At 33.0% G+C, this 17,183-nt stretch overlaps 1 protein-coding gene across 2 annotated transcripts in view; it reads left to right on the top strand.

Annotated features, from left to right (window-relative positions):
• The window catches only part of LOC131849211 (bestrophin-4), a 56,166-nt gene extending 52,242 nt beyond the window's left edge, over positions 1-3,924 (top strand). For both annotated transcript variants that reach the window (XM_059199227.1, XM_059199226.1), the window contains exons 10-11: positions 134-398; positions 2,959-3,924. In XM_059199227.1, coding sequence (XP_059055210.1) covers positions 134-398; positions 2,959-3,521 — 828 coding nt within the window. In that variant the 3' untranslated portion in view covers positions 3,522-3,924. The remainder of the gene's footprint in view (positions 1-133; positions 399-2,958) is intronic.
• The last annotated feature ends 13,259 nt before the right edge of the window (positions 3,925-17,183 follow it).

Raw genomic sequence — 17,183 nt, 5'->3', positions numbered from 1 at the left:
TTATAAATTATCTGTATTTCCTTGTAAATAGGCATTATATGTATGAATAAGACATTTATACATATAATTAATTAAATAAAATATATATATTATATTTAATCTAATAGTTTCCAAATGGTTTTCATGTTTTCAGGAGAGTGTAGATACGCCACTAGTAGAAAGACGGAAAAACTGGTTTCAAAGGCAAATATCAAGAATGGGATCAGTCCGTTCGGCGTCTACAGCATATTCTTCTGGTGGTTTCTTTGGACGAAATCGTCATAACTCAGTGGTGTACTCGAGCCCCGAGGCGGGTCAACCAACCGTGCAGCAGCACGCTCCACAAAAAATGTCTCTCTATGATCGACTAGTGGGACGGAAATCTGGTCGAGGCCAACACCGTCAGAATTCTAGACATGGTATGCTATTACTATTTTCATATTTCATTTATTAATCAATGTAAAAAATTTCTTACATATATGGAAAGTCATAATATACAATAATTAATCATACTATCATACTAAAATTATAAAGAGGAAAAGTTTGTTTGTTTGTATTGTATAGGCTCCGAAACTACTGGACTGATTTGAAAAAATATTTCACCAATAGGAAGCTACACTATCCCAGAGTTTCATAGGCTATATTATATTTCTAAAAAAAATAGAGATCCTTACCAAATCTCCAATAATGTAACCCAAGGTGTGAAAAATTTCACAAAAAATAACTAACACCGCATGCGCTGCGAAAACTATTGATGATAGAATAAAATGATATACTACAACTTTGCAGAGAACATCATTATCTATAAAAAGTGTCACGACGGCATATGTCCATCTATTATAGTTATGATACAATGAGTATTTTTTTTTTTTATAAATTTATTTAAAGTGTCGCCGCTAGAAAAGCATCTTTATTTTGTATCTTGGTATTAATACTTATCAAAATAAAATACCACATATTAACGACTGCTTCAATACCTGTTCTGTAATTCGGACATACCATTCGAAAGATATTACGAATTTAACAATGTAAACCTACACTTCTGTCAGCTATAAACCTGCGATGTAGGGGCGTCACTGGGGTATGAGTACACAGGTGGGGGGATACTTGCTTAGATAATACAATCGGGGAAGATAGCGATAGCATTTGCATCGACAGGAATTGCTGCAACTGTCATAAAGGATGGAAAACTACTCATTCTACTTTTAAACTTCCGCTATCCGTAAATCTTGAGCAACAATCTACATGTTATATCCACAAAATAGGGCCTTTGATAAGTTATTACAAGATGCCTCATTGGTTATGTGGGATGAATGCACCATGAGCCATAGATGCATCGGATAGAACCTTAAAAGATCTTAGAAACAACTCTGCTCTCATGGGCTGGATTACTTTTGTATTTGCTGGAGATTTCTGACAGACTCTCCTTGTTATTAACGTCTCTTTTATGAACTTTAATTGAAAGTTTAAAATTATGGACGAATAAGAGAGCTTATTTTCATGGAAACTGCTCAAATTTGGGGAAAGAATTTTATCCACTCAAAATTTAAATAGAAATTGTGATTTATTTCTGAATGAGTAGGGTGGGTCCAGAAATAAATCACAATTTCTAAATTATGGATGATTTGATCTAGGGTGGTCAAATCATCCATAATTTAGAAATTGTGATTTATTTCTGGACTTTGAAAGATGATGCATAGCCTGATATCGAGAATTTGCACAAAAAAGGCTTTCATTGTCATCTAGGGCTACCTAACAATGTGTTACCTAACAATGATACTGTCAATATCCGAATAATATACGAAATAATCTGATTATTCAAAAAGTTCCCGGACAAATAAAAAATTACAAATCAATCGACACCGTGACTAATATCGAAAACGCAGTTCATTAATACCATACGATTTGACGTCAAAAATCGGAATTTCTCAAAAGTGATCCAATCATGATTTTGAGAAATGTAAATCCATCAGAGGCTGCATACTAAGGAATTGAAGGACAATTTAATTGTTGCCACCGGCACGGGCCCCGGCAGCCGGGCTACTCGCTCATATACCAAGAATACCGATGACCAACTTATCTGCCAATACCATTTAAACGGCTTCAATTTCCGGTTAAAATATCGTAATAGACCTATGTATGTTTTGATCTTAAAAACCATCACGGATTTTGATGCGTTTTTTTTTAAAAGACAGAATAGATACAGTGACTCAAGAGGAAGGTTTAGGATATATAACGTCCCACTACATGACACGGATCTTTAAACGAGCGACAACCTATATATTCTATGTCCACGCGGGCGAAGCCGCGGGTGGAATGCTAGTACATATATAAATTCAATTATATAAATATATTATTTATTAATGTAATTCTAAAGTAATTACAATTACATTAATTAATAAAATTGCATTAATTAAATACGTACTCAATACACAACATACCTAATAACATAATATGTTTCATAATCATAATTACGATATAATATTATGTGTAACTATTCTGTAATATTATAAAAATGACTTCGTCCGCGTGGAATTTAGCTTTATTTTTCTAAAAGAAAATATTTCTTCTTATAATTAGGGTAGCCTCGTTATCGTATTTACATACATATCGTTACATATCGTTATTACATCAGCTACCTGCCATAAAACTCCCGTCAAAAGCGGTCCAGTCATTTCAGCGATTAGCCGGAACAAACAGACAGATGTACAAAATTGTAAAAAATGTTATTTTGGTGTATATATCGTATTTATATTAATATGCATATAGTAAAAAACGGTTATGTGAATATTACAAACATAGACTCCAATTTTATTTATATGTTATAGATTTGAAATCTTAACTTCTATAGTTTTAACAATTTCGAAATGTTCACAACAATTTGCAATCTATTGCCATCTTAAGTTCTAACTTTATTTATGTGGTCTAATCTCTAAAAGTGGTGGTAACACTTTTCCAACGATTGTCATTTTGTTTCAGGTGGTCAAAAGAGCAACGGGTCTGCAGTACCTATAACGTTACGCAACCGACCCCGAATTCCCACACCGGATGTGACAAAAGAGGTAATCGACCGAGAGAGTCGCCTCGCAATGGGTATGCAAAACATGGGGGTCATAATGGCCCACCAAGGTTACCAGAACGAAGTGCCCGTGCTGGGTGCACTGGTACTCTCGCCCATACAAGAGCTGGATAGCGGCTCGGTAAATAATACTTTGCATGCTGGCCAACCGGGCACGGCAGCGTTGGCGCAGGCTGTGCTCTCGCCTTCTGGCATCACGCCAATGTTGACCGCAGCACCTGTGGTGACGCCAGTGACGCTGGGCCCCTTGGGGGTTACACAGCTGTCCATAGTTGGCTCAACGCCATCTACACCTCGCGCAGACCGCGGCACCACAAGCAGCTCACCGGCCCCTACCCGTGCCACTGTCATAGAGCTACCTACATCCGATCGCGACAGCGAACATAGTGCTGCTAGCACTGGCACGCCTCCAGAATTTAAACGAAAAACGAACGGCTCTAAACGCGGAGAGGTCTACGTATAGACGGAAGATAAATGTAACCCCGGCACAATACATAGCTACAACGGTTTGAACAAATGTTGGCGCAAATGTATTTTACCTACAAATGTTTTGAAAACAAGTGCGTTATGTGGATAATACTTTGCGCTAGTGGAACACGCTACACACAGTGCACATATGAACTTTGAAAGCTGTGATATGTGCTAAAAAACAGCGCAAATGTTTGTTCAAATTTGCAAGACATGTTTTGAAGCTATGTTTCGTGCCAGCTTAACAATGACTTGTGGTGCTTTGAAATGTGATTGTTGATTTTGACTGACAACAGTAAATATTGATATGTTATAGATAAAGAAAGCTCATTATAAATATTGTGCACTATCATTGTATAAACTGATTTGATTTTAGGAGCAAACAGGGATTGAATTGTATAAGCTTTCTATAAAATATTTTCTATATAACTGATTTTTTTTATTTTCAACCTTCATAATTTAATTCTCCTTTGTTATATAGGGATGGAAGAAAATATATGTGTATTTTTTTAGTGTATTCGTCTAAATGAAACACGTGGTCGAAAACAAGGTCGTTATGTTTTAACGACCTTGGTGGTCTACTGATTCAACACACCACCTTACTATTGATCACGGATTCGATACCCCGCACGGTACAAGCATTTGTACTTATGAGCCTCATGTTTCTTTGTATTTATACGGGTGTTTTGTATGTATTTAAGTATTCCTATTAGTTTATGCGGCGCTATGTGATTTGCTCTAGGTTAATATTATTATTTATCAAATCGATGTTGAAATTGCAAAAATATAACCGCAAGTAACAATTGAAATCAATAATGACTTTTAACATATACTACTGGTATATGGGAATTTATAATTAATAATGATCATCGTTGTATATAGGTCCTACCTATTAATATTCGTAGGTATAAGTTGTAAAAATAAGAAGAAAGAAAGAAAGGAAACTAATTCTATAAAATAATTATTATGGACCTATTCTACAGAAGAATCCGTACAATTTCGTTTTCTTCTCGTCTAAATAGATGCAAGACAGACAATAAATAATTTAAAGAAAAATTAATGTAGGTAAAGGTAAATTTGAGCATAACTTCCACTGAATACAGATGTTTTCTAAAGAAATATCTTTGTCATGCCTCTGGACTTTAATTACAAAATTTGTTTTAATTATCAAAAATTTAGAAAGTGTCAGTGATTTATTTATTAAAATTTATTTACGTAATTATTTTGATTATTTTTCATAACAGAATCATGATATTAAAACTAATGACGAAATTTAGTGAAAAGGTTTAAATATTTTACTAATCTCAAGAATACGGTTTAATTATTTCAAATATTCGGAGTTAAAGAGCGGCATATTTTGCGCAGGTTCTGTTTTCGTTTCCGGTATAGACTACTTACTTCCCGTTTAATGTCAAACTAGGCGTAGACTAACTACTAAACTCCAGAACAATATCTATTACTAGGAGCTCTGTGCTCTAAAGTGTTACCTGCGAAGAAAAATTGTATTATTTACCAAATGCCAAAATATCGCATACAATTTTACGAGGACGAATATATATTTTTTTAATTCTTAATTGCACAGTAAAAATTGTACAAGAGGTGATCTTAATGTGATATGGCATTCTATATCACCTAACCTTTGGGTAGAACTAAAAGCGTTGTGGAATATGTCCCCGTACTTCCAACCGAACACCTAAAATTTATTTGTACCAAGGATCGTTGTGAATACAGGTGCTAAGTAGTAACAGCCCACACAACCACTATATAGTGGTCACAAGATTGTCTCCCACTGTGGCTGCAGATTGTTTGTGCGGGGAATAAAAGAGACAAAACTACTTTTGCATACATATTTTCTGTTGTATTCTACATTGTTAATTGTTTTATCTACTATTACCCTCGTATAGAATATTCTATTTTTATGTACTCGTGTATTAATATTGTTCCTCACATCTCTTTCTCTTCTTAGTACTACGGATGTGTACTAAATGTGAGGGATATTTAGAATCTGTGGCACTATTCTTTGCGCGGGAGAATTGAAAAGACTATATATATACATATGTTTACAGATACAATAAAATTTGATTTGCCTTTAAGGCTAATTGATTTAATGTTAGGGATTCAATTTTTTTGGGAGTTCATAGATAACCCTGTTTGCCCATTCAGACAGCTATTAACTGTATAACCATTTTCTGTGTAAAAAAACTACCATTAAGAAAGTACTTGGTATATATTTTATGGTAGTTTTTTTAATGTACCTATCACCCAAAACCTTATATCATATTGCTAATCATGATAGATGCATACGCTTAAAGAATTTAGAGAACTAAACTTAGTATTAGATAAACTATAGTAATAAGTATGTTGAAGACTGAAAATGCCCTATTAGTTACTCATCTTCAATATCATAATATATATGTAGTCAGTTCTCATATTATATATATCATATATATCTAAAAACATATACGTCCCTCACATTCAACAAGATAACCATAATCAAGCCACATTTTTTTTCTGGTATACTTTACTCTTCATAGACACTATTATCGTCTACTTAATCTGTTTTATGATTATTCATATGACTTATGACAGTCTATCAAGATCTGTCATGCATGATGAATTAATAGAGGATGCAGTTTGTGTTGCCAATATGTAAACTAGATTTGATAATAAACCACACGTCTATCATCATTTAGGCCAATTTTTCTGACTACTATTTTGTTAAAAGTAATAGACCATCATATTTGAAATTATTTATAATGGTATTTAGAGTAATAGTATATTATGGTCGTTTCGCTGAATGACCTGATTTACTTTGGAGATTCGTCTGGAAGATCTGAAACAGTTATAAGTAAATTGTAGGAATTATTGCAAAGATTCACTGTTATTCGCCGTGTATTATATAATTTCACAGCTCACTGCAAAAGAAGCATTTTGTACCGAAAACAATATTTTTTAGTTACGACAAATATAATATAATATATATGATATTCATTGTTTAATTTCAGCTACCTCAAAAAGTTGTTTACTGCGATCTGCCAAAAACTAACTCGAAAATCCCATTAATTAATATAAATATTTAGGAATTATCCCCGAAAACTCACAAGGATTTACTCGACTGTTTATTTCTTTCTTTCTTTCAAAGTTTTATAATTACTTTTAAATACAAGTTTATCTATAACTTGATTTAGAACACCATCTATAATACTAACTTATTCCATAAGTGCTTTATAAGCATTAACAAAATTCCTATTTAAAAAAACTCAGCCCTTATTTTGTGATAAACAATCTTTATTATATAAATTATTACAGTTTTATTATTTAATAATAAATGAACAGAGATTGTTAAAAACAATTTTTTCACAAACAAGGTGCATTATTTATTTCTTCGATCTTTTGTTTGTACCTTGTGGATTTTTAGAGATACGTAGGTTGATATTATATTCATGGGTTTCTTACAATGGAATTAATACTAGTTAAAATAAAAATTAAGATAAATTGTATTGTTTTCCATCATATATTGCTCGATTACATATTGAGGTAGAGCCCTCTGTGAGTCTGATAGTGGAATCAATGTCGTAGACTTATTATAAATAATTTTAAAACTTCTATATCAGTAACTGGTAACTTATCAATTTATACAATTCTTACTCATTATACAAATAACGATATTAAACTACAAATTTATGTAACTAGGTACTTCTAGGTCTTGTTCTGCTAATATGATTCCATTCGTAAATTTCTATATCTAGATTTACGACCTGGAAACTGCTAATGGCAACCCTAAAAGCCTAAGCATAATAAAAAAAATACGCGACCCCGCCCTCCGATCGATATCCAGGATCTAGTGCCCCCCCGCGCAGTGCATCGAATGCAAACTGCACTCGATTGGTGCTCAGTTCGTCGGGTGAATCTGTAAAGACTAGCTGAGGCCTACAGTTTTCAGAAATCTTATCCAAAAAATACCAATTACCAATTTTTATTATATTCCAATGCACATTTTGCATCCGATGCATTTATTTGTGCATTCGTTTTCCGAATTAATGTCGAGTTTCGGGCTGTAACAAAGACTCAATATTAATAGTGAAGTGTCCTTTAAGTGGTTTGGTGTTCTAGAAAATATAACTTCTTTGACTAAAATTAGCCAGAATTAAATTTTCTTTGTTCAGAATTTGAATTAACTTATCGATTTTAGTTATGAATATTATAATAGTGACTGTTTTAAAATATTTAATAAAAGCTAAAGACATTTTTTTTTAATTAAATGTATTCTCTTAAACAAAAAGGTAAATCGTAAGGAGCGCCTCGTCAAAAAGGAAAAAAGGTAAGTAAGCGTTCTTATTAACCCCACAATCGACCCATCCTCCCGCGCCCCCAATCGAAAATCAATATTCCCGCGCATGGCAATTCACCATACTTGCGCAGTAAGGTCTTGCTTGATTGGTTCGCTATTGTCTTGTTTATATACGTACATCAATACAAATTGTACCTCGGGACATTTTATTACTTTGTTAAAATGTAGCATTGGAATTTTTAATCAAGTAAACTTATTTCAGGCCTTTTATATGTATACTATGTTACGGGCCTCGTTGTAACAAAGAATTAATATTAGTAGTGAAGTGACCATTATATGGTTTCGTGTTTTAAAAGTACTACTTTTTCTACTACAACTATATGAATAAAATTTTCATTATTCGGAATTTTAATTTACATGTCAGCTTATAAAATAAATAAATGTTCTTAAAATCTTTAATAAAAAGAACAATATCGCCATGTTAATAAATTTTAGACAGCGTCCTTATTAACCCCACCATCGATCAATCCCCTCGCCCCCCAATCGAAAATCAATATTCCGGCGCATGGCAATCCATCAATATTGCGCATAAAGGTCTAGTTCGCTGCAGTTTTTTGCGAAGTACGGTTTATATAAAGTGTTGTTTTGAGACCTGAAGTGCAATAAAAAATCTACCGTGGGACATTTACTTGGTACAATAATAGAATCGGTCTGTCTGAAGTTATCTGATTTCAAAAAGAAAAATGTTAGTGAGCATTAACCTCCCGGATATCGAGTAAGCCCCCGGCCACCCAATCGAAAATCAATATTCCGGCGCATGACAATTTTCCACTGTTGCGCACAAATGTATGGCCAGGGTTAGTTCGCTACGGTTTTCTGTTGGGGCATGGTCAAATTAGGATCTTGTTTTTAGACTTCAAGTGTAATAAAAAATGTGCCGCGAGATAGTTACATATACTGTTCAATTGTGTTGTTAGGTGTTTTAAATTAACTTAGCTGATTTTAAACCTTGCTATTTTATCTTAATATAAAAAGTTAGTACCCAGGTGTAACAAAGACTTAATATTAATAGTGAAGTGAATTATACATGGTGCTGTGTTTTAAAAGTGTTACTTCTTTAACTTCAATTTCCTTGAGTTAAATTTTATTTGTCCGGAATTACAATATGTTTTTCAGCTTTATATATATTGCAATAGTGACGATCTTAAAATATTTAATAGAAAGTCAAAAACAAAAAATAAATCTATTGTCTCAACTAAATAAGTAAGAACAATAACGTATTGTCAAAAAAAAATGTAGACAGCGTTCTTATTAACCCCACCGTAGATTAATCCGATCACCCCCCATTTAAAATCAATATACCGGCGCATGACAATTCACCACTTCTGCGCACACAGGTCTTGATAGGATTAGTTCGCTACAGGTTTTTGTCGGAGTACGATATATACAAGGTGTTGTTTTGAGAACTGAAGTGCAATAAAAAATCTACCGCGGGACATTTACTTGGTACAATAATAGAATTGGTCCCTTTTATTTAAGTTAGTTGACTTTAGGGTCCATTTTTACATCTTAGTGTTAAATTTACATGCTCAGGAGGAACAAAGATCTAATATTAGTAGTGAAGTGACTTACATGGTGTAATAGTGCAATAAAAAATCGAACCCTAAACATTTACTTTGTCAGTAATAGCATTGTTTTCTTTTGTCTGATTTATCTTTAGTTATCTGATTTCAAAAAGAAAAATGTTAGTGAGCGTCCTTATTAAGCTCCCGGATATCGACTAAGCCCCCGGCCACCCAATCGAAAATCAATATTCCGGCGCATGACAATTTTCCACTGTTGCGCACAAATGTATGGCCGGGGTTAGTTCGCTACGGTTTTCTATTGGGGCATGGTCAAATTAGGATCTTGTTTTTAGATTTCAAGTGCAATAAAAAATGTGCCGCGAGATAGTTACATATACTGTTCAATTGTGTTGTTAGGTGTTTTAAATTAACTTAGCTGATTTTAAACCTTGCTATTTTATCTTAATATAAAAAGTTTGTACCCAGGTGTAACAAAGACTTAATATTAATAGTGAAGTGAATTATACATGGTGCTGTGTTTTAAAAGTGTTACTTCTTTAACTTCAATTTCCTTGAGTAAAATTTTATTTGTCCGGAATTACAATATGTTTTTCAGCTTTATATATATTGCAATAGTGACGATCTTAAAATATTTAATAGAAAGTCAAAAACAAAAAAATAAATCTATTGTCTCAACTAAATAAGTAAGAACAATAACGTATTGTCAAAAAAAAATGTAGACAGCGTTCTTATTAACCCCACCGTAGATTAATCCGATCACCCCCCATTTAAAATCAATATACCGGCGCATGACAATTCACCATTTCTGCGCACAAAGGTCTTGATAGGATTAGTTCGCTACAGGTTTTTGTCGGAGTACGATATATACAAGGTGTTGTTTTGAGACCTGAAGTGCAATAAAAAATCTACCGCGGGACATTTACTTGGTACAATAATAGAATTGGTCTCTTTTATTTAAGTTAGTTGACTTTAGGGTCCATTTTTACATCTTAGTGTTAAATTTACATGCTCAGGAGGAACAAAGATCTAATATTAGTAGTGAAGTGACTTACATGTTGTAATAGTGCAATAAAAAATCGAACTCTAAACATTTACTTTGTCAGTAATAGCATTGTTTTCTTTTACTGAAGTTATCTGATTTCAAAAAGAAAAATGTTAGTGAGCGTCCTTATTAACCTCCCGGATATCGACTAAGCCCCCGGCCACCCAATCGAAAATCAATATTCCGGCGCATGACAATTTTCCACTGTTGCGCACAAATGTATGGCCGGGGTTAGTTCGCTACGGTTTTCTATTGGGGCATGGTCAAATTAGGATCTTGTTTTTAGATTTCAAGTGCAATAAAAAATGTGCCGCGAGATAGTTACATATACTGTTCAATTGTGTTGTTAGGTGTTTTAAATTAACTTAGCTGATTTTAAACCTTGCTATTTTATCTTAATATAAAAAGTTTGTACCCAGGTGTAACAAAGACTTAATATTAATAGTGAAGTGAATTATACATGGTGCTGTGTTTTAAAAGTGTTACTTCTTTAACTTCAATTTCCTTGAGTAAAATTTTATTTGTCCGGAATTACAATATGTTTTTCAGCTTTATATATATTGCTATAGTGACGATCTTAAAATATTTAATAGAAAGTCAAAAACAAAAAAATAAATCTATTGTCTCAACTAAATAAGTAAGAACAATAACGTATTGTCAAAAAAAAATGTAGACAGCGTTCTTATTAACCCCACCGTAGATTAATCCGATCACCCCCCATTTAAAATCAATATACCGGCGCATGACAATTCACCATTTCTGCGCACAAAGGTCTTGATAGGATTAGTTCGCTACAGGTTTTTGTCGGAGTACGATATATACAAGGTGTTGTTTTGAGACCTGAAGTGCAATAAAAAATCTACCGCGGGACATTTACTTGGTACAATAATAGAATTGGTCTCTTTTATTTAAGTTAGTTGACTTTAGGGTCCATTTTTACATCTTAGTGTTAAATTTACATGCTCAGGAGGAACAAAGATCTAATATTAGTAGTGAAGTGACTTACATGTTGTAATAGTGCAATAAAAAATCGAACTCTAAACATTTACTTTGTCAGTAATAGCATTGTTTTCTTTTACTGAAGTTATCTGATTTCAAAAAGAAAAATGTTAGTGAGCGTCCTTATTAACCTCCCGGATATCGACTAAGCCCCCGGCCACCCAATCGAAAATCAATATTCCGGCGCATGACAATTTTCCACTGTTGCGCACAAATGTATGGCCGGGGTTAGTTCGCTACGGTTTTCTATTGGGGCATGGTCAAATTAGGATCTTGTTTTTAGACTTCAAGTGCAATAAAAAATGTGCCGCGAGATAGTTACATATACTGTTCAATTGTGTTGTTAGGTGCTTTAAATTAACTTAGCTGATTTTAAACCTTGCTATTTTATCTTAATATAAAAAGACTTAATATTAATAGTGAAGTGAATTATACATGGTGTTGTGTTTTAAAAGTGCTACTTCTTTAACTTCAATTTCCTTGAGTGAAATTTTATTTGTCCGGAATTACAATATGTTTTTCAGCTTTATATATATTGCAATAGTGACGATCTTAAAATATTTAATAGAAAGTCAAAAACAAAAAAATACATCAATTGTCCCAACTAAATAAGTAGGAACAATAACGTCTTGTCAAAAAAAATTGTAGACAGCGTTCTTATTAACCCCACCGTAGATTAATCCGATCACCCCCCATTTAAAATCAATATACCGGCGCATGACAATTCACCACTTCTGCGCACAAAGGTCTTGATAGGATTAGTTCGCTACAGGTTTTTGTCGGAGTACGATATATACAAGGTGTTGTTTTGAGACCTGAAGTGCAATAAAAAATCTACCGCGGGACATTTACTTGGTACAATAATAGAATTGGTCTCTTTTATTTAAGTTAGTTGACTTTAGGGTCCATTTTTACATCTTAGTGTTAAATTTACATGCTCAGGAGGAACAAAGATCTAATATTAGTAGTGAAGTGACTTACATGTTGTAATAGTGCAATAAAAAATCGAACTCTAAACATTTACTTTGTCAGTAATAGCATTGTTTTCTTTTACTGAAGTTATCTGATTTCAAAAAGAAAAATGTTAGTGAGCGTCCTTATTAACCTCCCGGATATCGACTAAGCCCCCGGCCACCCAATCGAAAATCAATATTCCGGCGCATGACAATTTTCCACTGTTGCGCACAAATGTATGGCCGGGGTTAGTTCGCTACGGTTTTCTATTGGGGCATGGTCAAATTAGGATCTTGTTTTTAGATTTCAAGTGCAATAAAAAATGTGCCGCGAGATAGTTACATATACTGTTCAATTGTGTTGTTAGGTGCTTTAAATTAACTTAGCTGATTTTAAACCTTGCTATTTTATCTTAATATAAAAAGACTTAATATTAATAGTGAAGTGAATTATACATGGTGTTGTGTTTTAGAAGTGCTACTTCTTTAACTTCAATTTCCTTGAGTTAAATTTTATTTGTCCGGAATTACAATATGTTTTTCAGCTTTATATATATTGCAATAGTGACGATCTTAAAATATTTAATAGAAAGTCAAAAACAAAAAAATAAATCTATTGTCCCAACTAAATAAGTAGGAACAATAACATCTTGTCAAAAAAAATTGTAGACAGCGTTCTTATTAACCCCACCGTAGATTAATCCGATCACCCCCCATTTAAAATCAATATACCGGCGCATGACAATTCACCACTTCTGCGCACAAAGGTCTTGATAGGATTAGTTCGCTACAGGCTTTTGTCGGAGTATGGTTTATATAAGGTGTTGATTTGAGACCTGAAGTGCAATAAAAAATCTGCCGCGGGATATTTACTTAATACAATAATAGAATTGGTCTCTTTTATTTAAGTTAGTTGACTTTAGGGTCCTTTTTTTCATTTTAGTGTTAAATTTACATGCTCAGAAGGAACAAAGATCGAATATTAGTAGTGAAGTGACTTACATGGTGTAATAGTGCAATTAAAAAATCGTATCCTAAACATTTACTTTGTCAATAATAGCATTGTTTTCTTTTACTAAAGTTATCTGATTTCAAAAAGAATAATGTTAGTGAGCGTCCTTATTAACCTCCCGGATATCGACTAAGCCCCCGGCCACACAATCGAAAATCAATATTCCGGCGCATGACAATTTTCCACTGTTGCGCACAAGTGTACGGCCGGGGTTAGTTCGCTACGGTTCTGTGCTGGATCATGGTCAAAATAAGGTCTCGTTTTTAAATCTTGAGTGCAATAAAAATGTGCGTCAAACAATTACGTACCCTGTTCAATTGTGTCGTTAGCTTTTTTAAATTAACTTAATTGATTTTAGGTCTTGCAATTATAATTTAGTATTAAATTTCGGTGCCTAGATGTAATAAAGACTTAATAAGAATAGTGAAGTGAATTATACATGGTGTTTTTTTCAAAGTGTTACTTCTTTAACTTCAATTGCCTTGAGTCAAATTTCATTGAACGGTATTACAATATATTTGTCAGTACATATAGTAAGTTGTGTTTTAAAAGTGTTTCCTCTGTAACTTCAATTGCCTTTAGTAAAATTTTATTTGTCCGGTATTACAATATATTTCTCAGTACCTACAATCAAACATTACAGTGCAGCCAGTAAATATTACAATAGTGACGATCTTACAATTATTAACAGGGAGCCAGAATCAAGAAATAAATCTATTATCTAAACTAAATAAGTAAAGCAATAACGTCTTATAAACAAATATAAACATCGTTCTTATTAACCCTACCGTGGATTAATCCGACCGACCCCCATTGAAAATCAATATTCCGGCGCATGACAATTCTCCACTATTGCGCACAAATATTTTGCCAGGATTAGTTCGCTACGGTTCTGTGCTGGAGCATGGTCAAAATAAGGTCTCGTTTTTAAATCTTGAGTGCAATAAAAATGTGCGTCAAACGATTACGTACCCTGTTCAATTGTGTCGTTAGCTTTTTTAAATTAACTTAATTGATTTTAGGTCTTGCAATTATAATTTAGTATTAAATTTCGGTGCCTAGATGTAATAAAGACTTAATAAGAATAGTGAAGTGAATTATACATGGTGTTTTTTTCAAAGTGTTACTTCTTTAACTTCAATTGCCTTGAGTCAAATTTCATTGAACGGTATTACAATATATTTGTCAGTACATATAGTAAGTTGTGTTTTAAAAGTGTTTCCTCTTTAACTTCAATTGCCTTTAGTAAAATTTTATTTGTCCGGTATTACAATATATTTCTCAGTACCTACAATCAAACATTACAGTGCAGCCAGTAAATATTACAATAGTGACGATCTTACAATTATTAACAGGGAGCCAGAATCAAGAAATAAATCTATTATCTAAACTAAATTAATAAAGCAATAACGTCTTATAAACAAATATAAACATCGTTCTTATTAACCCTACCGTGGATTAATCCGACCGACTCCCATTGAAAATCAATATTCCGGCGCATGACATTCTCCACTATTGCGCACAAATATTTTGCCAGGGTTAGTTCGCTACGGTTCTGTGCTGGAGCATGGTCAAAATAAGGTCTCGTTTTTAAATCTTGAGTGCAATAAAAATGTGCGTCAAACGATTACGTACCCTGTTCAATTGTGTCGTTAGCTTTTTTAAATTAACTTAATTGATTTTAGGTCTTGCAATTATAATTTAGTATTACATTTCGGTGCCTAGATGTAATAAAGACTTAATAAGAATAGTGAAGTGAATTATACATGGTGTTTTTTTTCAAAGTGTTACTTCTTTAACTTCAATTGCCTTGAGTCAAATTTCATTGAACGGTATTACAATATATTTGTCAGTACATATAGTAAGTTGTGTTTTTAAAGTGTTTCCTCTTTAACTTCAATTGCCTTTAGTAAAATTTTATTTGTCCGGTATTACAATATATTTCTCAGTACCTACAATCAAACATTACAGTGCAGCCAGTAAATATTACAATAGTGACGATCTTACAATTATTAACAGGGAGCCAGAATCAAGAAATAAATCTATTATCTAAACTAAATAAGTAAAGCAATAACGTCTTATAAACAAATATAAACATCGTTCTTATTAACCCTACCGTGGATTAATCCGACCGACCCCCATTGAAAATCAATATTCCGGCGCATGACAATTCTCCACTATTGCGCACAAATATTTTGCCAGGATTAGTTCGCTACGGTTCTGTGCTGGAGCATGGTCAAAATAAGGTCTCGTTTTTAAATCTTGAGTGCAATAAAAATGTGCGTCAAACGATTACGTACCCTGTTCAATTGTGTCGTTAGCTTTTTTAAATTAACTTAATTGATTTTAGGTCTTGCAATTATAATTTAGTATTAAATTTCGGTGCCTAGATGTAATAAAGACTTAATAAGAATAGTGAAGTGAATTATACATGGTGTTTTTTTTCAAAGTGTTACTTCTTTAACTTCAATTGCCTTGAGTCAAATTTCATTGAACGGTATTACAATATATTTGTCAGTACATATAGTAAGTTGTGTTTTAAAAGTGTTTCCTCTTTAACTTCAATTGCCTTTAGTAAAATTTTATTTGTCCGGTATTACAATATATTTCTCAGTACCTACAATCAAACATTACAGTGCAGCCAGTAAATATTACAATAGTGACGATCTTACAATTATTAACAGGGAGCCAGAATCAAGAAATAAATCTATTATCTAAACTAAATTAATAAAGCAATAACGTCTTATAAACAAATATAAACATCGTTCTTATTAACCCTACCGTGGATTAATCCGACCGACTCCCATTGAAAATCAATATTCCGGCGCATGACATTCTCCACTATTGCGCACAAATATTTTGCCAGGGTTAGTTCGCTACGGTTCTGTGCTGGAGCATGGTCAAAATAAGGTCTCGTTTTTAAATCTTGAGTGCAATAAAAATGTGCGTCAAACGATTACGTACCCTGTTCAATTGTGTCGTTAGCTTTTTTAAATTAACTTAATTGATTTTAGGTCTTGCAATTATAATTTAGTATTACATTTCGGTGCCTAGATGTAATAAAGACTTAATAAGAATAGTGAAGTGAATTATACATGGTGTTTTTTTTCAAAGTGTTACTTCTTTAACTTCAATTGCCTTGAGTCAAATTTCATTGAACGGTATTACAATATATTTGTCAGTACATATAGTAAGTTGTGTTTTAAAAGTGTTTCCTCTTTAACTTCAATTGCCTTTAGTAAAATTTTATTTGTCCGGTATTACAATATATTTCTCAGTACCTACAATCAAACATTACAGTGCAGCCAGTAAATATTACAATAGTGACGATCTTACAATTATTAACAGGGAGCCAGAATCAAGAAATAAATCTATTATCTAAACTAAATAAGTAAAGCAATAACATCTTATAAACAAATATAAACATCGTTCTTATTAACCCTACCGTGGATTAATCCGACCGACTCCCATTGAAAATCAATATTCCGGCGCATGACATTCTCCACTATTGCGCACAAATATTTTGCCAGGGTTAGTTCGCTACGGTTCTGTGCAGGAGCATGGTCAAAATAAGGTCTCGTTTTTAAATCTTGAGTGCAATAAAAATGTGCGTCAAACGATTACGTACCCTGTTCAATTGTGTCGTTAGCTTTTTTAAATTAACTTAATTGATTTTAGGTCTTGCAATTATAATTTAGTATTAAATTTCGGTGCCTAGATGTAATAAAGACTTAATAAGAATAGTGAAGTGAATTATACATGGTGTTTTTTTTC

This window comes from Achroia grisella, unplaced genomic scaffold, assembly GCF_030625045.1.
Source record: "Achroia grisella isolate CSIRO2021 unplaced genomic scaffold, CSIRO_AGI_Agris_v1 utg640, whole genome shotgun sequence".
NCBI classification, from domain to species: domain Eukaryota; kingdom Metazoa; phylum Arthropoda; class Insecta; order Lepidoptera; family Pyralidae; genus Achroia; species Achroia grisella.
This window is presented reverse-complemented; position numbering and strand designations above follow the sequence as displayed.